Raw genomic sequence first — 14290 nt, 5'->3', positions numbered from 1 at the left:
CTTTTACCTAACAGGAAATTTTAAATCCAAATGCAAATAGGACCACATAATATTTTGTTAGTATGAATTAACTTCTAATTAAATATTGGCCATTTTATAGAGTAGAAAATTTCTAAGACTGATCTAAACTCTAGGATTAAAAAACATCATCAAATATCTGTTACTCTAAGTTGTATTCTGTTGCTTCAACTGCTATTGTCAGAGAATGAGATCTGACTTTTCTCTGTAGTATGATGCTGCTTTCTCATGGAGCTCCATCAAATATCTCAAAAGGCAGAATTCCTATATCTAGTCTAGTCCAAAACCAAGAATAGAAAAATGAAAACAATAAAAACCACCATACGTACATTTTGTATTTGTGATTGTGATTTTCCAATGATTATGTTTTCTGTACTCTTGAAAATGATATTTTTCTTCCTGACCAACTCCTTTTCTTTAGCACTTGATACTTGCAGGAGTTTGTGTGATTCTAATTTTTTTTTAAAAAGTACTTTAGATTACCTGTTAAGCATTGAGAAGTGGAACCCATTGTCTCAGTTCTCTTATTAAAGGATCTAAGCATTTTAATAGCTCACCAATACATATATTTCTTTTTTATTAAATTTATTAGGGTAACATTGATTAAGAAGATTGTGTACAGTTCAGATATACAATATTACAATATATAATTTGTATATTACATTAATCCTCTTCTGTTACCATATATTTGACCCTGTTTATCATCTTAAATCTGCCCGCACCTCCTTCTGCCTCTGGTATCTACAACTGTATTTCTAATTTTTAAAAAATCAAAATCTCTGCCCTGGCTGGTGTAGCCCAGTGGATTGAGCACAGGCCTGCAAACCACACGATCGTGATTGATTCTCAGTCAGGGCACATGCCTGGGTTGCAGGCCAGTTCCCAGCAGGGGACTCAGGAGAGGCAACCAAACATTGATATTTCTCTCCTTCATAGTTTTTAAAAACACTTTTTAAAAAGGGGTTTTAAGATAGAGATATAGGTAGGACAACCAAAAGAAGGACAACAACAAATTTAAAAACAAAAAGGAACCAGAACTGCCAGAAAATCAAACCATAGGGAAATCTGACAACCAAGGAGTAAAGAAGAAATATTCACCCAGGCCAATAGGATGGGTGCATATGGGCATCCCAGGTGGAGAGGATTTGTGGCAAGGTGGAGGCGGCTGGTGGAGTGGGAGGTCCCATGTTTTTATTCGGATAAACCAGGAGGAACAGCTGGGGGGCGAAACAGACTGCACAATCCAGGGTTCTATTGTGGGGAAATAAAACCTCAAACCTCTGACTGAAAAAGCCTGTGGCAGTTGTGGTTGGGGGAGAAATTCCCAGCCTCACAGGAAAGTTCATTGGAGAGATCCACAGAGTACTAGAACCTACACAAACTCATCCACCCAGGAATCAGCAACAGAAGGGCCCAATTTGCTTGTGGGTAGCAGAGGAAGTGATTGAAAGCTAGCAGAGAGTCCAGCTAGCTTCATTGTTTTCTTTTAGATCCCTCCCCCATATACATCACCACAGTGCCGTGACATAGGTTGCCCAGCCCTGGTGAATATCTAAGGCTCCACTGCTTACTATGTAATAGGCATACTGAGACAAAAAAATGGCCCAAATAAAAGAACAGATCAAAGTTCCAGAAAAAAATACAACTAAGCAATGGAGAGATAGTCAGTCTATCAGATGCACAATTCAAAATACTTATAATCAGGATGCTCACAGAAATGGTTGAGTATGGATGCAAAATAGAAGAGTGAAGGCTATGAAAAGTGCATTAAAGAAAAGTGCATAGGTAACCAAAAGCAAAGGAAAGAAAAGTAGGACTCAAATCAATGGTTTGGAGCATAAGGAGGAGCTAAATATTCAACCAGAATAGAATGAAGAAATAAGCATTTAAAAATATGAGGAGAGGATTAGGAACTTTCAGGAAAACTTTAAATGATTCAAAATCTGAATCATAAGGGTGCCAGAAGGAGAAAAAGAAGAGTAAGAAATTGAAAATTTATTTGAAAAATAATGTTTGTTCAAAATAAACATTTGAACAAACTGGCAAAGGAAATAGACTTCCAGGAAGTCCAGGAAGCTCAGAGAGTCCCAAAGAAGTTAGACCCAAAGACAAACACACCAAGGCATAAAATAATTACATTACCCAAGATTAAAGAAGGAGAGAATCTTAAAAGCAGCAAGAGAAAAGGACACAGTTACCTACAAAGAAGTTCCCCAAAGGCTATCAGCTGATTTCTCAAAAGAAACTTTACAAACAACAAGGGGCTGGAAAGAAGTGTTCCAAGTCATGAAAGGCAAAGACCTACAGCCAAGATTAGTCTACCCAGAACTGCTATCATTTAGAATGGAAGGGCAGATAAAGTACTTCCTAAATAACATCAAATTAAAGGAGTTCATCATCACCAAGCCCTTATAATATGAAATATTAAATGAAGTTATCTAAGGAAAAGAAGATAAAAAACTATGAACAGTACAATGACAGCAAACTCACAACTATCAACAACTGAACCTACAAAAAACAAAAAAACTAAGCAAACAACTAGAACAGGAACAGAATCACAGAAATGGAGATCACATGGAGGCTATCAGCATGGAGCAGGTGGAACAAGAATGGGGGAAAAGATACAGGAAATAAGAATCATAAATAGTAACTACAAAATAGACAGGGGGAGGTCAAGAATAGTGTATGAAATGTAGAAGCCAAAGAACTTGTATGTATGACCCATGGATATGAACTAAGGGGAAGGAATTGCAGGTGGGAGGGAGGATGCAGGGACAGAGGGAAATAAAGTGGGGGAATGGGACAAATATAATAGCATAATCAATAAAATATATTTAAACAATAAATAAAAAAGGATTTTTAAAATTTATTTTTAGAGAAAGAGGAAGAGAGGGAGAGAAGTTGATATGCAAGAGAAACATTGATCAGTTGCCTCTTACCCACCCCCAGCTGGGGATCTGGCCCAAAACCCAGGCATGTGCTCTACCTAGGAATTGAATCTGCAGTTTTTCAGTTCACAGGCTGGCACTGAATCTACTGAGCCATACTAGCCAGTGCATAAAAAATTAAACTTTTTAAGCTCAGTTTTTTATTTTTGTAACTTAAAATAATGGATCTTTAAGTTAAAAAGATGTGATTTTCTCTAAAGTCTAGTTTGAGACAATTGATAATGAGGTAATGGTCTAACCAGGTGATCTCTTGGGTTTGTATATACAAATACAGAATCTGCATAATAATTTGGCTTGGAAAACACTGCTGTCTCTGCCTGTGTAAGTACTATCAAAGAATCAGTCAGACCAGAACCAAATTATGTATTTAGACTTTTTACTTGAGCTGACTTACATTATTCTTTGGGCCTTTGATCAAGAGTAAATATAATGGATGTTATAGTGCATGGCCTAGATTATCCTCTTCATGACTGAACCACCCTTGCCTTTGCCTGTGTAATCTTTCTTTCTTCATCCTACTGTGGCTCGGGTTCTGACAGCACCAGTACCTGCTAATAAAGTCAGAGTACATTTCCTAGATCACCTAACTTATGACAATGAATGTATATTTTTATATTTAAAAATATGGGCACATGAAGAATGTCATTGCATATTTGTAAAAGTTGTTGAAATTTTGTTCCTATGTCATTGAAAACATTAAAACACCTAGTTCATAAATTCTGATACTATCCTTAAAAATATTTTTCTCTCCTTAGAACTGGTATAATAAATCATCAGTAAGATATATATTAGATTGAATCAGATGGAACTGATATGTGGATCAAAAATGGCCAAATATCTGCCATTTCACAAGTTCTAACCTAATAATTTAAAAAATTTTTTTCTTTGGCTGACAGGATGCTCATGGGTAAATTGTATACACAGTTATAAATTAAATTTTCTACCTACATTTTCTGGTAAAATAACTCTCACCATATTCACCCTTCTTATTTATTTACAATGTTTCAGAAAATAGGGAGACTAAAAATAAATTATTTCAAGTGAAATAAAACAGATTTCTGCACCTAGAAAAAATCTTGGACTTCAATTGACCACCATTATATTTAGTTTCCAGTAGCAGAGTGATAATGTTGAGACATAATTCAGAGTTCTGGAAGTACTGCTTCAGTCTTCTAGGTTAAGACTGATATTTTTTATTACAGTCATCTGTTTCTCTTGTAGANAAAAAATTTTTTTCTTTGGCTGACAGGATGCTCATGGGTAAATTGTATACACAATTATAAATTAAATTTTCTACCTACATTTTCTGGTAAAATAACTCTCACCATATTCACCTAGAAAAAATCTTGGACTTCAATTGACCACCATTATATTTAGTTTCCAGTAGCAGAGTGATAATGTTGAGACATAATTCAGAGTTCTGGAAGTACTGCTTCAGTCTTCTAGGTTAAGACTGATATTTTTTATTACAGTCATCTGTTTCTCTTGTAGATTCCCAAAGCACTTTGTGGTCACTATAGTCAGTCTGTACTTTGATGACTCATTCATTCAATCATTCATTGAATATATACAGACGCATATTTAAAAATGTTTATGTATTGATTTTACAGAGAGTGGAAAGGAGAGGCGAGGAGAGGAGAGAGAGAGAGAGAGAGATTTGTTGTTCCACTTATTTATGCATTCATTGATTGATTCTTGTATGTGCCCTGACTGCAGGGGGATTGAACTTGCAACCTTAGTGTCTCTGGACAACGCTCTAACCAACTGAACTACCCAAACAGGGCTTAGATACATATTTTAAAAAGCGTTCTCTGTACCATTATCTGGGGTATGCATAGAAAATAATGGCAGTATAGCAGCCAGCAAGATAAACATAGTGCTCGCTCTTGGAAATCACATAAGTTTCTTCCATGTCTAGACTATGACAACACCGCAAGTTCTCTGAAACCATACATTACACTTTTCTCCTTTCTATGTTAAGTGTATCGCTCTGCAAAAATGCTGGGCACTCAAAACATATTTCTTATATAAGTGACTAAATGAACAATAACAGCCTTCAATTTCATTTAATTTATCCAACCAAATACTAGGTCCTTCAGTAAACAAATGCAATGAATAATTTTATGAATGCATCTTTAAATATCAGACAATTTAAAAGTATTTTAAAATTGGCTGCATATGATTTTAAGTGATATTTACACTTAGTTGTCTCATTTTTCTGATATTGGTTCATGATTGGAAAAGAACAGAAGTTTTTCTGGGGAGTAGTTTAAATACATTCCATTGATTTTTTTTTCTCTGTTTCACTAAGCTTTTAGACTCTTTTTGTTTAGTTTCCAGGTGCTATATAGGTTGGGCCCAAGACACTCTTTACCTTTGCCTGCTAAACATTTGGGATTCCCTATAAATAACCAATAATTTAGGTAGAATTAGAGCTGGTTTTGGCTTATATTTCAGTTTGTTTCTGTATAGAGTGATTTAAAGAGGTGATGGTAGTCTTCCTATGAGAAAAGAAGGTATTTGTGTAAGTTCCTTTTCATAACTAACTCTGTCACTAACTCTGTCTCCCAACTTTTTGTCTTCTTTCTTTTTTTATCTTTTGTTAGCCAAACTCAATTAGATAATATTTTTTAAACTTTTATTATTGTTGTTCAATTACAGTTGTCTCCATTTTCTTTCCATTACTCCCCCTTCCCTACCCATCCCTATCTCCCACATTCAATCCTCTACCCACCTGCTGGTGTCTGTCCATGGGCCTTTCATACATGTTTCTTGATGATCCTTCCCCTACTTTCCCCAAAACATCTCTCCCCCCTCCCCTCTGGTTACTATCCGATTACTTGTTTTTTATTTCCATGTCTCTAATTCTGTTTTGCTCATTTGTTTATTTTGTTCATTAGGTTCCACTTATAGATCAGATCATATGGCATTTGTCTTTCACCACCTGGTTTAGTTCACTTAGCATAACGCTGTATGTTTGCATCCATGCTGTCATGAAGGGTAGGAGCTCCTTCTTTCTTTCTACTGTGTAGTATTCCATTGTGTAAATGTACCATAGTTTTTTGATCCATTCATTTACTGATGGGCGCTCAGGCTGTTTCCAACACTTGGCTATTGTAAATAACACTGCTATGAACAATGGGGTGCATAGGTTCTTTTGAATTGGTGGTTTAGGATTCTTAGGGTATAACCCAGCAGTGGAATTGCTGGGTCAAAAGGCAATTCCATTTTTAGCTTTTTGAGGAAATTCCATATTGTTTTCCAGAGTGGCTACACCAGTCTGCAGACACTAGGGTTCCCTTTTCTCTACAACCTTGCCATGTTGTTTGTTAATTTGTTTATAATGGCCATTCTGACTGGTGTGAAGTGATATCTCATTGTTGTTTTAATTTTTATCTCTCTGATGACTACTGATGCTGAGCATCCTTTCATTCATCTATGGGCACTCTGTGTGTCCTTCTTGGAGAAGTATCTGTCCAGGTGCTTTGCCAATTTTTAAAAAATGACTTTATTTATTTATTTTTATAAAGAAGGGAAGTGGGGGAAAGGAAAGGAGAGAAACTTCAATGTGTGATTGCCTCCTGTGTGCCCTCTACTGGAGACCTGGGCCATAACCTAAACATGTGCCCTGACTGGGAATTGAACAGGTGGCCCTTTGGGTCACAGGCAGGTACTCAATCCACTGAGACACACAAGCAAGCGCCCTTTGCCCATTATTTAATTGGATTATTTGTCTTCCTGGTATGGAGTCGTGAGTTTTTTATGTATTTTGGTGATCAAACCTTTGTCCAAGGTATTACTGGCAAATACAATTTTTCCATATGTTTCATTCCCTTTTTATTTTGCTGATGTTTTCTTTAGCTGTGCAGAAGGTTTTTAATTTGATGAAGTCCCATTTGTTTATTTTCCTGTATGTCCCTTGTTCTATGGGACATATCAGTGAAAATATTGCTGTATGGAATATCTTAGATTTTCTTGCCTGTGTTCTCCTCTAGGACTTTTATGGTGTCATGACTTATATTTAAGTCTTTTATTCATCTTGATATTATTTTTGTGTATGGTGCAAGTTGTTGGTTGAATTTCTTTTTTTTTTTTTTGCATGTAGCTGTCCAGAACTCTCAATACCACTTGTTTTTACTCCATTTTATGCTCCTGCCACCTTTGTCAAATATTAATTGACCCTAGAGACATGGGTTTATTTCTTGGCTCTTTATTCTGTTCCATTTTTCTATGTCTGTTCTTATGCCAGTACCAGACTGTTTTGATTACAGAGGCCTTGTAATATAGTTTTATATAAGATATTGTGATCCTTCCTACTTTTTTCTTTCTCAAAATTTCTGTGTTTACCAGTCAGAATGGCTATCATAAACAAAGCAACAAACAAGTGTTGGAGAGGTTGTGGGGAAAAGGGGTCCCTAGTTCACTGTTGGTGGGATTGCAGACTGGTACAAACACTATGGAAAACAGTATGGAATTTCCTTAGAAAACTAAAAATGGACCTGCCTCTTGACCCAGCAATTCCACTGCTGGGATTATATCCTAAGAACCCTAAAACACCAATCCAAAATAACCTATGCACACCAATGTTCATAGCAGCACAATTTACAATAGCCAAGAGTTGGAAGCAACCTAGATGCCCATCGATAAATGAATGGTACATCAAAAAACTATGGTACATTTACACAATGGAATTCTATGCAGCAGAAAGAAAGAAGGAGCTACTACCCTTTGCAACAACATGGATGGAACTGGAAAACATTATGCTGAGTGAAATAAGCCAGGCAGTGAAAGACAAATACCATATGATCTCACCTTTAACAGGAACTTAAACAACAAAACAAGCAAGTAAGCAAAATATGATCAAAGACACTGAAATTCAGAACAGGCTGACAGGGACCAGAGGGAAGAGGGGAGAGAATTTCAGGGGAAAGGGGGAAGAATTCACAGAAACTAGTATAAAGGAAACATGGAGAACAACTACGGGGGGTGGAAATGGGAGGGAGGTGGGGAGCACTGGGGGGTGGGCTGGGATGGGAGTGGGGGATGGAAAACTGTACTTGAATAATAATTAAATTAAAAAAAATGTCTGTGTTTATGTGGGGTCTTCTTTTGTTCCATATAAATTTCTGACATGTTTGTTCTATATCTGTGAAATATGTCATTGGTATTTTTAATAGGAATTACATGGAATCTCTAAATTGCTTTGAGTAATATGGACATTTTAATGATGTTAGTTCTTCCAATCCACAAGCATGGTGTATGCCTCCATTTGTTTAGTTCTGCTAAGTGTCCCAGTTGGATGCATGAGCAAGTGGGCTCAGCTCCCACCTACATTGCTGCCATCTTCTCTCTTTCCTTTTAACTTTCTTTTTACTGTTTGACACTTATTTTTATTAAAGTAAAATGTCCTCATTTTAATTTTTTTTCATTTGAGATTTCCTTCTCCTTGTCTCCATGCATAGGTCCATCTCCTTCCAACACCTGATTTATAACCATTTTCTCTTCTAATTATTTTTTAAGCTCTTGTTTTGTGAAAGAAATCAAATTTTTAATTTGTTATATATATATTACTGTGCCAGTATGTGTAATGTTTAGGAAGGCAGACTCTGTATTCTGGATTCACCCCTACTGAGGAGTGACAATTGTCATGACACTTAACCTCTAAGTCTCAGTGGCTTCATCTATGTGCTGCAATGGATATACTAGTGATACCCATCTCCTAAGGATTTAACAAGGATAAAATGAAGTAATGTGGGTAAATTGTTCAGCACAGTGTCTGGTACCTGTTGCATAGTTTTATCATGTTTGTTGCTTTTGCTGTAGTTGTTATTAATACTGCCATAGATGGAAAACTTCTCAGGCCCTGGGATCACATCTATAACTTCTTTTGTACTCTTGATTTAACACAAAATACAAGTACTCTAATGAAGGCTTTTACAGTTGGTGGATGAAAAGTGAAAAATGTATTAACTAATGTTATAAATTCTAACTTAACATACTTTTCTTATAAGAGATACTTGCCATTTGTAGATACAACATATATTTTAGTATTCATTTACATTGTATAAATGATACAGATTTGTGAATATAAAAATGTATGTATAATGTATGTTTTTAAGTGTATATAGGTTAAGAAGTATTAATTAAAATTTAGGCTAATTGAAATAGCTACCCTAGAAATACCCATGGCATTTTAATGCAATGTTATTTTATAACTGTGAAGTTTACAGCACTACAATTAATAATATATATAATATCTATTACCAATCTTAATTTTTTATGACTGAAAATTTATGTTATAGTAGTAAAATTAAAATAATGATAAAACTGTCAGCATAGAAGAATTAAGCTAAAATAACTGCTATAATATCATACCCCAAACCAGCTAATTTAAGTGCAAAATACTTTGTAAATGCCATTTATCTGGTCTATTGCATGTTAAGGACTTTAAAGAGTAGTTTATGTAGTGGGAATAAGAAAAATAGGCACTGTGCAGCAATCTTTACTATTGTTTAACATGAGAAAAATATTAAATAGGTTTATATATAGGTCCCTTGAGGAAAATGTATTCACATCACAGCATAGTTGATATAAACAGGACTGGCAGACAATAATACTTTCAGATGTTTTTAAAGGGAAAGCTTGAAAATGCTTATAATTGTCTTCATATAAATAATGGTATATTGTTAACTATGATAGCTAGACTGAAGATTCCCAGCATTTTAAGTCTATGTTTTGAAAAAGGAGTTTCAAAATAGCAGACAATTGTTTAGTTGATTACATTATTTTTCCGAATGCTTTTTTGCCATTCATGATGACTCTGCCAAAATGTTGTTGTTATATGATTTCACTAGTAGATGGAATCTATTGAACAAGCTAAACTAAGGAGCAAAATAGAGACAGACTCAGAGAAGAGGCTGATAGCTCTTGGTGGGTGTTGGGATTGGAAGGATCAAGCAGAAAGGAAAAAGGACTCATGGACATAGACAACAATGTGGTGATTGTGTGGCAGAGCAGGGCACGGGGAGTACATGGTACTTTAAAAGTTATAACACAAAATAAATTAAAAAAAAGAAATATGGAAGGTTTTAGCAATAATATTATTAAAATATTAAAATAAACTTAGTATAGATACTTTGGAAAATGTAGAAAAGTGAAAACAATCACCTAGATTTTCACCACCTGTAAAGAATCACATGTAATACTTCGTGTATATATATGAGATCTATCTAGAAGCTATCCAGCCATGTAATGTGAAAAATAGAGACATCTACTGAAGAAGATACAAGATATAAGAAACAATGTACATAGAACAATGATGCCTCAGTCCTCTTTAAAGAAGGCACTTTGGGACCTCACAGTTCTCCCGATTGCCATCAGCTGCCTTATAATAATTTTCCTGAATCTCATCAATGCTCTGAAAGGTTTTCTCTTTCAGAGGTGATTTTAGTTTTGGGAAAAGTCAGAAGTCACAGAGTACCAGGTCTGGGCTGTGGGGTGCCTGGGTTAACTGGATGACTTGATGTTCCACCAAAAAACTCTGCACAAGACATGATGCATGAGCAGGCACGTTGTCATGATGAAGCTGCCAGTCACCAGTTGCCCATAGCAGAGGCCTCCTGAATCATTTGAATAGTTTCTGCAGAGGAATGTTCAAGCTTAACACAAAATTTGATTCAGATTTGTTGCTCTACTCACTCAGTCATTTTGAATGCAATGGCCACACAGTACACATGCTCACTCAACAGTATGTACAGCCCCCACTGATTAGTACAGTGAAGTTGTTATTGTTCATGCATGTACATCCCAGACCACTCTCCCTGGCTGCACGGTTTCACCTTTCACCAATGTTGTGCAAATCATTCCCATTATATTAGCAATGATTAGACTTTTTCCAGAAAGAAAATATGTATATTCTTTTTGTTCCCTCCTGGATAACTTTTAAATTTTTTGACTAAAAGATAGTTGTGATTATACCCCATAGAATATTTAGATTTGTAATATAAAAGAATCTAAAAATATGTAAAAATTACTAATAATAATGAATTGGCTATAACTTTCCTGGTATTATTTCAGTATTTCCTTTTTAGATCCTGAAAAAAGTATCACTAATATATTTATTCCAAACTTTGTTTTAGTTGCATGTAATTTTGGAGGTTACATGGTAAAAAACATGGTTAGCACTTAATATATTTTAGTAAACTTTAGATCATACATTTGAGAGCAACTATATGTTATAGTGATTATTGTCTTAATTGTTGAAAACAGAATTTTAAAATACAATATGATGCTACATTTTGCAATATATTGGTTTCTATTTTTAGGTTGCCCAATATCTGGAAGCTCCTGGGAGGACTCAGGTACAGCAAGTCCAGAGACAACAAGTAAAACCCTTCATGACCCTTGACCACCAGATTGTCAACCAGACTTTTAAACAGTCCAACCCTCCAACACAAAGAAGTGTGCTTGTGGCACATCCTGGACACTTATCTCCCAAAGGTGACACTGTCCTGGCTGGAGATCCACTCACCAAATTGCTAACTCTTGGGAAAGAAGATGACAATGTGGAATGGCATGTATGTCTAATAGCTGCATATGAAAATATATAATGAGTTTTTGAAAAAGAGGCATTCAAAGAAATTGAAGTAGATATTTTTATAGTAAAAATCCAAATACAATTTCATTTAACAAAAGAAATGAAATTTCATTAAATTTCATTTAATGTTAATTTCATTTAACATACCTTAATTTTTAAAATTTGTAATAATTATTTATATACATATTAATTATACATAATAAGATATAAAAATTCATTTCAATACTTATTTCAGTTATGTATCAGTATAAGACAAAATAATCACTAACAGTAATATATGTTAAGATTTAGCTTTTAGGTGTGGCATGGAAAGATGTTTGTTATAAAAAATAATAATTAAAAAAATTATTTTATAGAACAAACTTCAGCTGAAAGTCAAGCACTGTTCTTCTCAAGTAGAGCATTCAGTAACCACGGCATGACTTATGGGTTCATTGCCCATACTGGAACTGACTCTCACCACTTTATTGACAATAAATCAAAAATTTATTCTGAAGTTATTTGGGTTTTATTGATATGAATGAAATACTAAGTTATGGGACTTACATATAAACCCTTTATGGTGATCATCTTCATTAATAAAGTTTTTTTTCTTTAGTTTCAGGTGTACAACACAGTGGTTAGACAATTTTATAATTTAAAAATTGTTCCTGCTAGTATTTCCAGTACTCATCTGCCTCTATGCATAGTTATTTATTATATCCCCTATGCTGTAATTTATATTCCTGTGACTATATTGTGATTAACAATTTGTAGTTCTTAATCTCTTTACATTTTTTAACCAATCTTCTATCCCACATCTCCTCTGGAAACAAATATTTTGTTTTCTGTACCTGTGAGTCTGTTTCTGTTTTGTTTATTTATTTTGTTCTTTAGATTAATATGTAAGTGAAATAATATGATATTTACATTTTTCTGACTGACTTATTATATTTAGCATAGTACCCTTTAGGTCCAACTATGCTATGGCAAATGATTCCATTGTATATATTTATCACTACTTCTTTAGCCAATCATCTATTGGTGGGCACTTGGGTTGCTTCCCTATTTTAGCTATGGTAAATAATGCTGCAGTGAACATGGGGGGTACATATGTTCTTTCAAAGTAGTGTTTTGGGATTTTTTGATATATACCCAGAAATGGAATAACTGGGTAATAAGGCAGTTCCATTTTAAATTTTTTGAGGAACCTCCACACTGTTTTTTATAGTGGCTGCACTAGTCTGCATTGCCACCAACAGTACATGAGGGTTCTTTTTTCTCTACATCCTCAGCAACACTTGTTTGTTGATTTATTAATGACAGCCATTCTGCCATGGCTGGTGTGACTTGGTTGGAGCATAGACCCATAAACAGAAAAGTTGCAGGTTCATTTCCAGTCGGGGCACATGCCTGGATTGCCAGTTTGGTCACTGGTCAAGTCATGTGAGAGGCAGCTGATTGGTGTTTCTCTCTCACATCAGTGTTTTTTCCCCTCTATCTCTCTCTCCTTTTTCCTATCTCTAAAATCAATAAGCATGTCCTTTGGTGAGGGTAAAAAAATAACCATTTTTACAGGTGTGAGGAAATAATCTCATTGTGATTTTAATTTTCAGTGATGTTGATTGTCTTTTTGTATATCTATTAGCCAGCTGTATATCCTTTTTGGAGAAGTGTTTATTCAGGTTCTCTGCTCATAGTTAATTGATTAAGTTTTTTATTTTTGGTGTTGAATTGTATGAGTTAACCTGAGTTTTTTATATTAACCCTTTATCGAATGTATCATGGGGAAATATCTTCCCCTCATTCAGTATTTTTTTTTTGCATTTTGTTTATGGTTTCCTTTGCTGGACAAAAACTTTTCAGTTTGTTATAGTTCCATTTGTTTCTATTTTCTTTTGTTTTCCTTGTCTGACCCAATATATCAGAAAAACTGTTGCTGAGGGAAATGTCACAGATTTTACTATGTTTTCTTCTAGGAGTTTTACAATTTTGATTCTTACATTTAAGTCTATAATTCATTTTGAGGTTTCTCTTGTATATGTTGTAAGAAAGTGGTCTGGTTTCACTTTTATTGCATATATTTGTCCAATTTTCCCAAAACCATTTATCAAATAGACTGCTTTTACCCATGTATGTTCTTGCTTCCTTTGTTAAATATGTATTAATTAACCATTTGGTGTAAATTTATTCCAGGGCTCTCTATTCTATTGCGTTGATCTATGTGGCTCTTTTTCTGACATTATCAAACTATTTTGATTACTAGCCTTGTGGTATGGTTTGATATCAGGTGACATGATACTGCCACTTTGTTCTCTTTCTCAAGTTTACTGTAGCCATTTGAAGTCTTTTGTGGTTCCACTTAAATTTGGGGGTTATTTATTCTAGTTCTGTCATATACATCATTGGTATTTTGATAGAAATTGTGTTAATCTAAAGACTGCTTTAGGTTATATTACATTATAATGATATTAATTCTTTCTATGTAAGTACACGATATATGCTTTCATTTATTTTATCTTATTTGATTGTAATCTTCAAATCTGATAATTTTTTGAGTACAAGTTTTTTACTTCCTTTTTAAAATTTTATTCCTAGGTATTTTTTTCTTTTTTGACACAATTCTAAATGAAATTGCTTTCTTAGTTTTCCTATTTGATAGTTTATTGTCTAAGAAATAGAAGATCAAAAACTATGAACAGTAAAATGACAACAAACTCATAACTATCAACAACTGTACCTAAAAAAC

General features: G+C 34.5%; 1 protein-coding gene across 1 annotated transcript in view; it reads left to right on the top strand.

Moving 5' to 3' along the window:
* The window catches only part of TFEC (transcription factor EC), a 153257-nt gene that overhangs the window by 50428 nt on the left and 88539 nt on the right, over positions 1-14290 (top strand). Inside the window, exon 2 of the mRNA XM_037039555.1 lies at positions 11291-11542. Coding sequence (XP_036895450.1) covers positions 11291-11542 — 252 coding nt within the window. The remainder of the gene's footprint in view (positions 1-11290; positions 11543-14290) is intronic.

The sequence above is a fragment of the Sturnira hondurensis genome, unplaced genomic scaffold (genome assembly GCF_014824575.4).
Source record: "Sturnira hondurensis isolate 20B ecotype Veracruz unplaced genomic scaffold, ASM1482457v3 Scaffold0025379, whole genome shotgun sequence".
In the NCBI taxonomy this organism is placed as follows: domain Eukaryota; kingdom Metazoa; phylum Chordata; class Mammalia; order Chiroptera; family Phyllostomidae; genus Sturnira; species Sturnira hondurensis.
The sequence above is the reverse complement of the archived record's forward strand: the minus strand, read 5'-3'. Positions and strand labels throughout refer to the sequence as shown.